The 14974-nt window shown below is 45.9% G+C and overlaps 2 protein-coding genes across 2 annotated transcripts in view; one reads left to right on the forward strand and one right to left on the reverse strand.

Moving 5' to 3' along the window:
• Window positions 1-1162, reverse strand: part of PRPF31 (pre-mRNA processing factor 31) — an 83690-nt gene extending 82528 nt beyond the window's left edge. The window contains exons 1-2 of the mRNA XM_075329066.1: window positions 1079-1162; window positions 676-858 (exon numbers count right to left, since the gene is read on the reverse strand). Of these exons, the coding sequence (XP_075185181.1) occupies window positions 676-849 (174 nt within the window). The 5' untranslated portion in view covers window positions 850-858; window positions 1079-1162. The remainder of the gene's footprint in view (window positions 1-675; window positions 859-1078) is intronic.
• Window positions 1163-1260: 98 nt separating this feature from the next.
• On the forward strand, window positions 1261-14602 carry TFPT (TCF3 fusion partner). Its single transcript, XM_075328864.1, has 6 exons — window positions 1261-1358; window positions 2963-3212; window positions 5230-5300; window positions 5611-5680; window positions 6956-7198; window positions 12423-14602. The coding sequence occupies exons 2-6, from the start codon at window positions 2973-2975 to the stop codon at window positions 12543-12545; spliced, it is 747 nt and encodes a 248-aa protein (XP_075184979.1). The 5' UTR covers window positions 1261-1358; window positions 2963-2972; the 3' UTR covers window positions 12546-14602.
• The last annotated feature ends 372 nt before the right edge of the window (window positions 14603-14974 follow it).

The raw sequence follows: 14974 nt of genomic DNA on the forward strand, positions 1-14974 counted from the left end.
GCGTCATTTTCAATTTGACCCCACCGACATCGCACCTGCGATGTCGTAGTGTGCAAAGCCCGCCTTAGGATGGGTCATCAATGTCAGATCGGCCGAAGTCTAACACCAACACCCTGCACCCCCGCCAATCAGGTGTTCAGCGACGGCCGGAAAAGCTCCGTTGCAGAGCTGCACCATCTTTTGACAGCAGCCAGATCTGGGTACTACTATGGCTTTGAATGGGAGGCGGTTGTGCAGTATCCGGCCGCTACTGCTATCAGTTGACAGAGCAGCTCTGGAACTGAGCATTTCCAGTTGCTGCTGTCGAGGGCAACTGATCAGCGGGGAAGCCGATAGATCAAACATTGCTAACCTATCCTAAGGATACACAATCAATGTTAAATAGTGGATAACCTCCTAAAACAGCACAGACATGTACTTCTAAGCATAACTGCAAGTTCTGAGGACTCTCTGATAGACTCCCATAAAAACAAACAGCAACGTGTGACATTTTTGACTTGTGCTCAACCTCAGGCTGGGGGTTCGGAGACCTGACCCCAGGAATATCAGGGGGATGGGCACAGAATACAGCTGCAGACCATGTTCTGAGGTCACTTGGGGTCTGTATGTTGTATGTGGCGGCATCCTGAAGAGAAGCAGAGAATGGAGGCGTATCCAGGCTTAGAGGGGTCTCACCTGTCTGCTGTCCCATAGCTTTGCTATGCTTTTCACTGAATCGGCATTGACGTCCACCTGCATCTCCTCCTGCACCTCCTCAATGGTCTCCAAGTCATCCTCGTCTATCAGGTTGTCGTCTTCTTCTTCTGCCGCCTCCTCCAGGTCAGCCAGCAACTCATCCGCCAGAGACATGCTTTATCACTGCAAAGTCAAGGCAAGATTATACTTCACAGCATTCATTCATGGACAGAAAATACACTTGTTATCATTATTCCTATGCACACAGTGATACACCAGGTTATATGGCTTTTATGGCACATAGAAACCCTATAAGCAGTGCAGCACCGCACACGTCTATCCACAGACTCCCCCACATTCTCCATGACAACACTGCAGCGATCTATTCCGCCCCGACACTTACCGACAGCAGGAAGCCCCGGAACCGGCGACAACAACCTCACACTCCTCTTTAAACAAAGCCGGAAGTTGCGGCGCGAAAATATGACGTCACTTCAGCGCCAACATCCGGAATGTTAGCCGGCGTTGGCGTTCCTATTGGTGCGCAGCTGCGCATGCGTTCCTCTCACGACCTTTTTCGATTGGTCGACCAGCTTTTTTTCTTTCCTTTTTGTATAGCGTAACTTTATTTGTATACACCCGAGGACTCTACAGCTCGCACTTGGGAAGGAGAATGTGAGCAGGTGAGTGTCGCCCTGGTAATGTGTGACTCAGTGTGTATCACAGGGACGTGTGCTGTGTGAGGTAGTCACCCAGTACTTACAGGAGCAGTAATATTCCCCTCCAAGTTTGGGTCCTGAATGTGTGACCCCACAAGCATGAGGTTTTGTGGGATTGGAGAGTAAGGATAGGAAATGCTAAGATTTCTGTACAAATATTATATGCATTGGGTTCTGGTACTGGCTACGTGGATGAGCAGGGTAAAATCCGCAGTCATTACCGCCACAGACCTGCAGCAAGATCCATGTGAATTTGTGGCTAGATCCACAGGCGGATTACTGGTGGATTCTTCTAGTTGATATAATGGCCCCAGATTGGGCCACAAATAATGCCGCCATACACTGAGCACATATAGGGAACCCATACTCCTGCTATACCTTATTGTCACGCAGCCAATAGTTAGGAGGAGGTGGGGAATAGAGCTGGAGTGACAGAGGCTTCGGATCTACCAATAGCACTCCAGCCTCATTCACATGAATTAAAAGGCTGATTTCTTAATAATGGATGAATACACTGGCCATATATAGCTCTATACATAGTTTGGAAAGTCAAATCCTTTAAAGCAGTTGGCTTATGTACCACAGCCATCACCAATCCATTTATGATCATTGGGGTCCGGCTGCTGAGACCACCACTGATCCCAAGAATGGTGTGAATTAAAGGGGTTGTCTGCTGACAATAAGCTGTCGCCTATCCACAGGAATGATTGATAACATGCTGATTGGTGGGTGTCCAATAACTGGGATCTGCACTGATTGGTAGAACTTTTAAACCCCAGCTAAGATGCCGACTGTTGCTTTATTCATTCCCTTCAAAGGGAATCCGTCACCAGGTTTTTGTTCCCCCATATGAGAGCAGCATAATGTAGATACAGAGACCCTGATTTCAGCGGTGTCACTTACTGAGCTGTTTGCTGTCTCACTGTTTTCTCTGCTGCAGGTCTAGCAGTTATACAGAGCTCATGAATATGCTGGACTACCTGCAGCGCACCAAAATAGTCCTGTAATGATAATCTACTGCTGATTAAACAGTGATTATCAAAACTACACTAAGCAGCCCAGTAAGTGACACATCACTGGAATCATGATCTCTGCCCCTACATCATGCAGCTCTCAAATTAGGTGTCAAAAACCTGGTGACAGATTCTTTTTAAGGAACACATGGATCTGTGATCAAGTGTGCACTGCCGCTCCTTTCTAATGGGGACTGTTCTTGTGTAATAAAGTTGTATTCTCTTTAGCATCCATCATCCAGCACAAGACGTGGCCCCTTTCACATTGCGCATTTACATACGTTTAGTGGTCCCGTCAGGGTATCCGTCCGAATTGCCCCCCCAAAACGTGTTTCGGATGCATGCGCAGACAGGGCCATTGACTATAATGGAGCAAACTCAATTAACGTGTGCTCTGTCTTGCACCATTTTTGCACATATACGTTTTCTGCAGGCGTACACCAGAGTGTAGTCGAGTACGTGGTAGTGTCAGTATTGTTTGGATTTTCTCCAGGACCAGTTATTGTCCACCTCATATGGGGATCGGTTCTGATAACTGCTTTCTTTGTGTCTTAGATTTTCCATCATGGCTGCTGTAAACTTTGAAGAGTTTTCTGTCCCCCCTGGGTCTGAGCTCGCTCTCCCCCCTCTGTTTGGTGGTAACATTTTAGAAAGTGAATTGGAGACAGAGGTTGAGTTTGTAGATGGCGGCCTGAGCGGCGACAACATACAAGATGAGGAGGAAGAGGAGGCACAGCAGCGCACGAGAGAGCTCAACAGGAGGAAGTTCCTTGCCTTAAATCGCCGCTGCAAAGAAATTGAACAGGTTGGTAATAACAGCTGCGTGCTTCTCTCTCCTAGGTAATTTGCCTTTAAATGCATAGATCCATTTCCATCATATGCATTTATTTATTTATTTATTTTTTTAAGTGACTTTTTTTGTTTGGTTGTATTTAAGGCTGTTTTTTTGCAACAAAATCTTCAAAATGGAACACAAAATAAAAGTTGTTCCCTTTTACCTTTATTTGCACCTTTTTATAACAGAAAGTCCCATGAGCCTTTTAGAATGGCACATGTTAATCTTCAACTATACAGAAAGAAAATGAGACAGATTTTGTACTCCACTTTGTCACTGGAGTAGAACTGTGCAAAAAAGTTAGTGACATTTCTAAAGTGATAAATAATAAATTAACCGAAAACATTGTCCACAGATTGAAAAAAGTAAGATAACTTTAAAAAAGGATCTAATTAACCTAAAAGTCACCACTAGTGATGAGCAGGCACTACCATGCTCGGGTGCTCAGTACTCGTAACTAGTGATGAGCGGGCACTACCATGCTCGGGTGCTCAGTACTCGTAACTAGTGATGAGCGGGCACTACCATGCTCGGGTGCTCAGTACTCGTAACTAGTGATGAGCGGGCACTACCATGCTCGGGTGCTCAGTACTCGTAACTAGTGATGAGCGGGCACTACCATGCTCAGGTGCTCAGTACTCGTAACTAGTGATGAGCGAGCACTACCATGCTCGGGTGCTCAGTACTCGTAACTAGTGATGAGCGGGCACTACCATGCTCAGGTGCTCAGTACTCGTAACTAGTGATGAGCGAGCACTACCATGCTCAGGTGCTCAGTACTCGTAACTAGTGATGAGCGAGCACTACCATGCTCAGGTGCTCAGTACTCGTAACTAGTGATGAGCGGGCACTACCATGCTCGGGTGCTCAGTACTCGTAACTAGTGATGAGCGAGCACTACCATGCTCGGGTGCTCAGTACTGGTAACTAGTGATGAGCGGGCACTACCATGCTCGGGTGCTCAGTACTCGTAACTAGTGATGAGCGAGCACTACCATGCTCGGGTGCTCAGTACTCGTAACTAGTGATGAGCGAGCACTACCATGCTTGGGTGCTCAGTACTCGTAACTAGTGATGAGTGGGCACTACCATGCTCGGTACTCGTAACTAGTGATGAGCGGGCACTACCATGCTCGGGTGCTCAGTACTTGTAACAAGCAGGTAATGGGAATCTGTCACCAGGTTTTCTCCCCCATGTGAGAGCAGCACAATGTAGAGACAAGAGACCCTGATTCCAGCGATGTGTCAATTACTGAGTTGTTTGCTGTCATTTTGATAAAATCAATGGGTTTTTTTTCTGCTGCAGTTATACAGAGCTCATGAATATGCTGGACTACCTGCAGCACATAAAGTAGTCCTGTAATGATAATCTCCTGCTGATTAAACGATGTTATCAAAACTACACTAAGCAGCCCAGTAAGTGACACCACTGGAATCAGGGTCTCTGTCTCTACATTATGCTGCTCTCACTTTAGGTGGCAAAAACCTGGTGACAGATTCCCTTTAAAACTGTAAGTCCTATTATAGTATCACAGGGTGGAGTGAAAGCTGCCCTGTAGCCACTACATGTATTGTACCGCACCTATATGTACATATATAGATCCACACCAAGCTTACATCATGTCAAAATGTTCGATACTGTGTAATCACACTTACATTGGGATTTCTATGTAAATCTCCGAATGCGTGATTCAGATGACACACCTGAGAGATCCATGCACTATAATGAGGCAGCAGAATGACTCCAGACTCCATCTGCTCTTGTTTCAGCATTATCCTTTTAAGCTGCGGACAAAGCTGTGACCGACTGCACTGTTATGCATGAATGAAAAGACCGACACTGCTGGATCATAGGACAGACCAATGTGACCCTATCTGCCTCATTATATGCAATCTTCTGTCAGTTTTTTGTTTTGATGGACCTAGGTCTATTTTGACAATGATGCCCCTGATTATATAATAAGATGTTTATTTTTTGGTTTTCTAGGTCAATGAACGAATACTAAACAGACTTCACCAAGTTCAGAAGATAACACGAAAGTTGAAACAAGAGAGAAGGTTGGTACTATATCAGGACCCTATACACACTGCGCTGTATTCATCAGTCTGAACCCAAGCATAGGAGAACTCTGAGTCGGGTTCCAATATACAAGTATCAGGCACCATTGGCCTAGGTGTTGTCACAGATCTCCGTTCATTCCAGTCTTTCCATGACTTCCTTCGATCCAACGAGTCTTTTCTTGCTTCTCTTTGTTTGCTGAATTATTGCTTCTCCATCGTTCAGCCTGATCCTGACCACCCGCAAAGGAGGTGGACATGAAGGCTGGAAGGCACAGATCTCATCATCTCATGCTTTTACCTATTTCAGATGTCTCATGAAAATCTTGGACTCCTATGGAGATGATTACAGAAAGAGTCACCTCACCTTTCTACTTGAGGTATAACTTAGTATGAATGATAATGTGCTTAAAGGGGTTATCTAAAATAGTCCAAGATGGCCACCGTCACTTATTTCATGCTGAATGCCATCCTAGGTAGAAACAAAGACGCTCTAAAGCCTGAAGAAATGCTGTCTCAACTGTCCGGCCAAGGAGCAACATTGTAAACTGATCTGCCCACTCCATCTGATGGGTTTACAATGGGTCAAGGAGAAAAGAAAGAAGCCGGGAGGCTCACTGAGCAGAACTCTTGTTTGTTTTGTTTTACTCTCCTGGTCCATGTCCATATTGTAAACCTGTCAGGCGGAGTGAGGATATTGTAATCCTGTCAGGCGGAGTGAGGATATTGTAATCCTGTCGGGCAGAGTGAGGATATTGTAATCCTGTGGGGCAGAGTGAGGATATTGTAATCCTGTGGGGCAGAGTGAGGATATTGTAATCCTGTGGGGCAGAGTGAGGATATTGTAATCCTGTGGGGCAGAGTGAGGATATTGTAATCCTGTGGGGCAGAGTGAGGATATTGTAATCCTGTGGGGCAGAGTGAGGATATTGTAATCCTGTGGGGCAGAGTGAGGATATTGTAATCCTGTGGGGCAGAGTGAGGATATTGTAATCCTGTGGGGCAGAGTGAGGATATTGTAATCCTGTGGGGCAGAGTGAGGATATTGTAATCCTGTGGGGCCGAGTGAGGATATTGTAATCCTGTGGGGCCGAGTGAGGATATTGTAATCCTGTCGGGCCGAGTGAGAATATTGTAATCCTGTGGGGCCGAGTGAGGATATTGTAATCCTGTCGGGCCGAGTGAGGATATTGTAATCCTGTCGGGCTGAGTGAGTAGATGAGTTCTGCTTGTTCACAGTGCTGCTCCTCAGACAGTGGAGAGCAGCGTTACATCAGGCGACAGACTGTCTTATTTCATGCCTACTCCTCCTCTCCACACAGACATGGGCAAACCAAGAACCTGTTTTACTTCTCTCCAGCGCTGGATTCACAGCTACTCTGCTCAGCACTGAGCTGTATAATGTCGTCCATGCTGGTGCTCCTCTCAATCTGTGCTCTGTGTGTTGTGCCTAGGAGACATCATACCAGCTAGTCCCCATCCAGCAGCTCAGAGAGAAAATTAGAGACACAGCTTGCAGAGTGATTCAGGTGACACCGTGGCCAGAAATGGTGTCCTCCTGTGCACACATGGCAGATTATTCTGAAAAGTTATCTGACACGACAATGATTCTGAACTAATGATTTCTATACTATGTTCCTTTTCTTTATTTATAGGACGAAGGCACCCAAGCCTGCAATACCCCCACCCCAATAAACTCTGAAAACGAACCTCCAGAGAACGAGGACTTATCGAGGTGTCTAAGTGGACCTCCCCTTGGCTTAGAGGCTACAAGTCCAGAAAGCCCCCCTCTCGTAGATGGACCACCAGCTAAAAAAAGGAAAAAGTTCAAAGAGGAGAAAGACCTTGGGAACAAAATAAGTCCGTCTCTTCTTCCGTCCGAACCACTATTAGCGCAGGTAAAGCCATGCAGAATATAGACGTTCCCTTACAGGGAAAATGTCATCAGATTGTTTATATCAGGTTTTATGAGTTGTTTAAATTCTTCCATTATTTTTACTGCCTTCATTGTGACGGGATGATGACAGTGATTCCAAAATGGGCATGCATCCTACACGGGGACCCAATATTGGCCCTACCAGTACATCCATTGTCAGAAAAGTGTTAAGAGAGATGTCTTTCATTAAAGGCTTATATCCTGAGTCATATTGCAAAGGATTGTCAAAAATCCACTTGTGACTTTTAGGATCGCTACTTCCAATAGGTGGCGCTGTGCTAGAGTTTGTCTCCTTTACTGGAGAGACAATTTGAATATTTCCCAGAGGGGCATTGCAGCTATAAGTCCCCTTACCTGGCAGCCAGACTGGCTTGCAAAGTCTCCTTAAGGAGAATAGTGTTCCCCCGTGGAATTTTAGGGGCATTGCAGCTATAAGTCCCCTTACCTGGCAGCCAGACTGGCTTGCAAAGTCTCCTTAAGGAGAATAGTGTTCCCCCGTGGTCCCCACATAGCTTTCTCATGAGCCAGATCAGACACCCCCATACTTTGCACTGACGAGGGGCAAGCACCCCGAAACACCGTGTCTGCAAATTGGGATTCTGATCTGGCTTATATATCCTGAGTCATATTGCAAAGGATTGTCAAAAATCCACTTGTGACTTTTAGGATCGCTACTTCCAATAGGTGGCGCTGTGCTAGAGTTTGTCTCCTTTACTGGAGAGACAATTTGAATATTTCCCAGAGGGGCATTGCAGCTATAAGTCCCCTTACCTGGCAGCCAGACTGGCTTGCAAAGTCTCCTTAAGGAGAATAGTGTTCCCCCGTGGAATTTTAGGGGCATTGCAGCTATAAGTCCCCTTACCTGGCAGCCAGACTGGCTTGCAAAGTCTCCTTAAGGAGAATAGTGTTCCCCCGTGGTCCCCACATAGCTTTCTCATGAGCCAGATCAGACACCCCCATACTTTGCACTGACGAGGGGCAAGCACCCCGAAACACCGTGTCTGCAAATTGGGATTCTGATCTGGCTTATATATCCTGAGTCATATTGCAAAGGATTGTCAAAAATCCACTTGTGACTTTTAGGATCGCTACTTCCAATAGGTGGCGCTGTGCTAGAGTTTGTCTCCTTTACTGGAGAGACAATTTCATTAAAGGAAAATTTGTCTGGTGATTTTCTAGTACAAAACTAATGGTATCCTGGATTAGTCCTTGGGCAGCCCTTTGAGGATCAGTAGCTTTTATTGCTCTACCTTCTTGTATTATCTTGCTGTAAGCCCCAGAGAATTCAGTGTTGCGCGCTGGCTTGTCAAGCGTATGCAAGTCCATACTGAATGTGCACGGCTCCCCACTCTCACCTCTCAGCAGTGATGGCAATACGGGAGAGGTGGGCGTGGGCAGCCGTGCATATTCTGTTTGGATTTACTTGACTAACCGGCACATGACACTGAATTCTCCGGAGCTTACAGCAAGATAACAGGATAAGGTAGAACAATAAGAGTTACTGATCTTGAAAGGGCTGCCCAAGCCCTAATCCAGGATGCAATGAGTTTTGTACTAGAAAATCACCTGACAGATTCCCTTTAATAGAAGACATCTCTCTTATCCCCTTCCTAACAATGGAAGTAGATTCTCTTTAAAGGGAACCTGTCAGCAGAAATTTCGCACTATATCTAAAAGAATCCCCTTCTGCAGCTCCTGGGCTGCATTCTAGAAAGGTTCCTGTTGTTATTGTGCCCCCTTTGAGACCTAAATAAATACTTTATAAAGTCTTACCTTTTTTGTATGCAAATCTTTTTTTATGGTCAAGGGGCGGGCTGTCTTGCGTCCGTTATTCTCACTCCTGCTGCTTTACGCTGTCCCCCATTGCTCATTTCCATACCTGAGGACGCCGCCCAGTGCTCCCGAGGTCTCGCGCATGCCCAGTGCCACTCTCGCGGGACTGAGCACTGTGCACAGTGTCACCGCTGGTGATGTGATTGCGCAGGCACGAGATTATGGGCGGCGCTGTGATTGTCATCAGCAACTACCCGCCCATAATCTCGTGCCCGCGCTTTTCACTCTGCCTCCACCGTTATGCGGTTATGATCGGTGGTGTGCTGCTCCTCCTATCTATTTCCTGCTCCAGGGAGAGATGGGTAATAGGTGACGTGGGTTCATATGGCCAGCGCTTGCGCATAACGGTGGAGGCAGAGGGAAAAGTTCGGGCACGAGATAATGGGCGGGTACTTGGATGACAATCACAGCGCCGCCCATAATCTCACACCTGCACAACACGTCACCAGCGGTCACACTGTGCACAGTGCTGTCCCGCGAGAGTGGCACCGCGCATGCGTGAGACTTCAGGAGCGCTGGGCGGTGTCCTCAGGTATGGAAATGAGCAATGGAGGACGGCGTAAAGCGGCAGGACGCAAGACAGCCCGCCCCCGTGACCATAAAAAAGATTTGCATACAAAAAGGTAAGACTTTATAAAGTACTAGCTGTACTACCCGCTGTCACGAACCACCGGGGGGGGTCACTCAGAAATCCCCCGCGCTGGCTACCAGTACGTCACAATCGGGGGGTAACAAGTGGGGGTCACCCCTCCTTTATACCTCCCGACAGACAGAGCACGTGACGCGCTCTCTAGCGCCCCTCTTATAGTCAGGCCAATTATGGAATTGCCCGACAATAAGCAAGGAGGCCGCTATACTACTTATGCCGATTATTGAAGGGTCCCCGGTGAGAGTAGGGTATATATTCCCCCGACCTCCGCGGGCGGAATATATAAAACCTCCCCGAATCTCACTGGCCTCCCCACAATAATCCTTGGCACAACTCGCTGCCACCAACCGCTTCACGGTAACTATTAGCCGAACACACAGACGTGGGATTCAAGATCGAGATAACAGAACAGCCCAAGATTAATTATATAATTTAATCAGCCTAAAGCACACTAGAAACTACAATATATACAATAGGGAATCTACAGAATATACATATGTCAGAGTACAGTTACAGATAAAGCATGGTTTACAAACAGGCATACACAGTTCCAGCAGTTACCTTGTGCGTCTGGCCACAGGGGGGCGCTGTAGACCAGGTTTCTAGGATCCTTCCCACAGATGTTTCCTACACGTGACCCCCAGCGAAAGAACACTGGAAAATGGCCGAAGTAGGGTTATCAACCTGGGCAAATCCAGGTCCCCTCCTACCTTAGTGACCTCAGAGGGAGCACTGCTCCACCCCTGGCTGGAGTTATGGACAATATCCACAACATGGAATATGGGCCATAACTTTGCCCGGGAGCGTCGTAGGCGGACGCCAACGCTCTCATTGTGACAGTTATGAATTTAGCTACAGAACAAGAGGACTCATGACTTGTCTACTAGTTCCCCATTGGCTGATATCACGCCTGGGGTACTTCCCAATGTCCTACTCCCATAAAAAAGGTGTGCCAGCATCGTCCGCATGCAGAGACACCATTTTTATGGTTGCCATATTTATCGGAAATATGGCTTGCGAGATATGAACCATATTTTTTTGGAGTCGTTCTGTCTGGATACTTCCAAGCTTGCTAATTAGATAGCAGCCCCTACCACAGGGTCACGGCAGGGAGTCATCCTGTGTCCATTGTTCCCACATCATCTAATCTCCATATCACAGGAGATGGCCATGGAGGTGTAAGTGGAACACAGACCAGTTCCTTTGACACCTATCTGCTAAACAAACCGTTTATCCCTGTGGTAAATTTTCTGATTGAAGGAGTTGTGTGAAGGAAAGGGGGGGTGACACCAGGAGAGGGCTTCCTGACATAACTTGAATATCATGATTTATCGTCATATCTCCGGATTTACCTCACACCCGCCTTCGCCCGGGTTAATAACTGTTAACAAAATAGAATGTATTAACATTCCCGGGATATAGAATGTATAAATAGAATGTATTAACATTCCCGGGATATAGAATGTATAAATAGAATGTATTAACGCCCGGGATAGTAACTGTCTCTGTTTCTCTCCCATTCTCTGTCTGTCTCCCCCTCTGTATATCTCTCTCTCTCTTTGTCTGTCTCTTTCCCTGTCTGTCTCAATCTCTTTCCCTGTCTATCTATCTCTGTCACTTTCCTTGTGTCTGTCACTTTCCTTGTGTCTGTCACTTTCCTTGTGTCTGTCACTTTCCTTGTGTCTGTCACTTTCCTTGTGTCTGTCTCTTTGTCTGTCTCTTTGTCTGTGTCTGTCTCTTACCCTGTCTGTCTCTTTGTGTCTGTCTCTTACCCTGTCTGTCTCTTTGTGTCTGTCTCTTACCCTGTCTATGTCTCTTTCCCTGGCTGCATTGTGACATGCCAACATTCCATATAAGGGTGTGGCCTGCACATTCTTCTGAAGTTCTGGCTGCACTGTGGCTCCCAGCTCCATTCGCTTTAATGGAGGCAGGTTTTTTTTTGGTGAATAACTGTAAAGCGCAGGGTTAAAATTTCCCCTCAAAACATAGCCTATGACGCTCTCGGGGTCCAGAAGTGTGAGTGTGCAAAATGTTGTGGCTGTAGCTGCGACGGTGCAGATACCAATCCCGGACACACACACACACACACACACACACACACACACACACACACCCCTCTTTATATATTAGATTTATTTAGGTCTCAAAGGAAGCACAATAGCAACAGGAACCTTTCTAGAATGCAGCCCATGAGCTACAGAGGGGAAATCTTTTGGGTTTACTGCAACATTTCTGCTGACAGGTTCCCTTTTAATTGGAGGGATATTTTGCATGATCATGATGCAATGTCTACCAAAAAAAGCCAACAAAAAACAGCAGTGCTGCCATCTCATGGGAAAATGATGAACATTGTGTAGATTTAAGTAAATATGAGATTATTGAATATGTAGCCAAGGATTTCAAGGCTGGTCTCCATCTTTTCTTACGAAAACCACTTGATTGACACATTGCTTCGGGGATCTGGGCTGGCTGATGCTGAGGTCTTTAGTAACCCTCCATTATGATTCTTTGGACATGTTGACTCTCCCAAACGTGGATTACATATCCCAAGGATTGCTAATAACTTGTCTTCACTGGCCATGCGAGGGAAGGGGCCATGTCTGAATGGTTTCATCTTTTCCAAACAGAACCTGTAGCTCAGTATTAAGGTAACGAGCCTTTAATGTCGTCCTTCATACCTCATCTCCGTATCACTCTATTCCAGGTTAAGATTGAAGAGGATTACTTATGCGATGGAGACGAGGAGCTGAATCTTAGTTGGCGTCCTCTCAGCCCACGAGACAAGATTCTGCAGTACACAAAGTTTTCTAGCCCGGATTTTGATTGACACAGGAAACTAAACCGTCATTAATGGCGAGGTCTTCAGCCAACATTCAGTATGGCCGGATCAGGAGGAATTATGAATTCATGGACGAATGCTCTGATGATGGGTGAACAATAGAAAGTTAATTTTTGGAAGTCTGGTCTGTATCCAGATCATACACTACTCACACAAAGTTAGGGAAATTTGGCTTTTGGGTGAAATTTATGGAAAATGTAAAACGTTCTCTCCACAGTGCTATGTTATCATGAAAGTTGGCTTTTAAGTAGAAGCAGTAATGGGGATTTTCTCATAAAACAATTTATTGACACAAAAGCCAACAGTGGTGGGTATACCAACCCAAAATGTCAGGGTCTCAATAACTTGTCATATGGTCTTGAGCATCAATTATGGCTGACAGTGATGCTTTTTGCTGTTCACAAGTGGAGTTATTGTCTGCGGAGGCATGGCATCCCACTCTGCTTGAAGGGCGGCCCTCAGGTCATTGAGGTTCTGAGGTAGAGTTACGGCCTCAGTGGATCCCATAGGTCTTCTATGGGGTTCAGATCTGGAGAAAGTGCAGCCGCTCCACTTTGTGCCCCATTCTCCAGCAGACGTTCCTGAATGATGAGACCTTAATGAGCTGGAGCATTGTCCTCCATGAAGACAACACTAGGCCGGTGTTGTTCAAGCAGAGGCATAATGACTGTGAATGATACAGTGACAGCCCCTACTACTGGAATAACTCCTTAATCCAGTGTAGAGCCGTTCTGTATTGGCTAGACACACCGGCCCACACTGTAGTAACACCACCACCACTGGCGGCTCGTCTGGTGACAACAGTGGCTGATGTATAGAGCTCTCATTGATGTCTCCAACATCATTTCTAATCAGCGTGAATAGACTTTCATTGGGGAACAGTACTGAGGCCCACTGGTCCCTCATCCAGGGTAGATGACGCATGTGCCTAGTGGTGTGGTCAGGTATCTTGTAGGTCACCTAAAATGTAGACTACGCTGATGTAAACTGTTTAGAATGATCCGACAGGACACTCTGGTGCCTCTCACCTCTCTTAAATGTGCCTGGAGTTGTGTGGAATTCACCATCTAGTTCACAATGAAGCGGTCATCAGTGTGGGATGGGACCAAAAACATCCACGTCTCAGCCTTTCTGTGACTCTTCCAGTCTCTCTGTGTCTCTATACAACCTACTGGTGACACTCTAAGCTCAGTGACCACTTTTATCTGCTTGAAGCCTCACAATGGCGTGGTCCTGCTGATCAATTGTTAGGTGTCCTCTTGGTCTCATGCTATCAAAATGTGAGCAGCCTGAGAAGGACGGTTTAATACCAATTCTGAGAACCCCGAAATTTATTAGGTAATTCACGGATCAAACACACGTTGTGAATTTTGCCATTAGGCTCCTTGTTAGATAACAGAAGCTGTGCAAAAAGTCCTTAAACATTGAACAGTTCTATGTGTACAATCAGGTTAGAGATAGTCACCTGAAAAGGTTAGAGGGCATTATAGGGTCATCCTGAAATTTCACCCCAAAACCAAATATCCTTAACTCTGTGTGTATGTGAACTGTCAGACAAGAAGCTCCAAAGCCTCACTGTGATGCCTATACTCCAATACGTACTGATTTGACTCACTCTAACCCCCAGATACCCACCGGTTTGTCGAACACATTTCACCTTTGACGTGCAGGGATGTGCCATTATCTCGGCCATTTATTTGTCCACTATTTCAATCCTAGAAGAAAGGATTAGTTCGGTGCAGAGCCGTGTTTTATACTTTGTGCATTTCATTGATTTCTTATTTAATGTCTATTGTGACTCTTTTTTGGCTATAGCACTATGTATGTTATGGGAATTCCCTTCTTCCCTCTTGGTCTACTGACCATACTTCACTATAAAGAACGTTTTCTTTTAGCCCCATGATTTATTTTTTGTAAATATACTTGCAAACACAAAACTCAGATTCATTATATTACATAAAAAGCCCTCATGTGGCTGTCTATGCATTAAAAGGCATGTTTTTGGGCCTAAAACTCATGGGTTTTATTAAAAATGTGGCACCATTTGCCTGCTGTGGCCTCTGCGTTGCACTGTATATTCTTCATTACACAATGAGTTAACTGAGAATCCATCAGTAAGCTCATTCTGGCACAAATTGGGACAATTTCTAATTCTGGTCTCTTCTTTTATGTTCAGCTGATTTGTGACCACATCAAAGTTGAATCTGCCGGGAAATAAAGCCAGACAGTGCTATTGGTTTACCAAAACCCAATTGCAGCAGGAAGCATTGTTACATTCACACCCTATGCCCACCTGCAGGGGACAATGGGGGCAGGAGTTTGCAGGGCACCCATCAGTGTTACCATAAATCCACGATCTGGAGTTTATTTTTTTTTAACCCCATGGAGCAATAGGTTAAAAAAAAAAAAAGCACACT

Source organism: Anomaloglossus baeobatrachus, chromosome 11 (assembly GCF_048569485.1).
Source record: "Anomaloglossus baeobatrachus isolate aAnoBae1 chromosome 11, aAnoBae1.hap1, whole genome shotgun sequence".
NCBI classification, from domain to species: domain Eukaryota; kingdom Metazoa; phylum Chordata; class Amphibia; order Anura; family Aromobatidae; genus Anomaloglossus; species Anomaloglossus baeobatrachus.

Coding starts and splice junctions, on each gene's coding strand:
- TFPT (XM_075328864.1), top strand. CDS start 2,973: ATGGCTGCTGTAAACTTTGAAGAGTTTTCTGTCCCCCCTGGGTCTGAG. Junction 3,213..5,229: donor GCTGCAAAGAAATTGAACAG/GTTGGTAATAAC, acceptor TTGGTTTTCTAG/GTCAATGAACGAATACTAAA. Junction 5,681..6,955: donor ACCTCACCTTTCTACTTGAG/GTATAACTTAGT, acceptor CTTTATTTATAG/GACGAAGGCACCCAAGCCTG.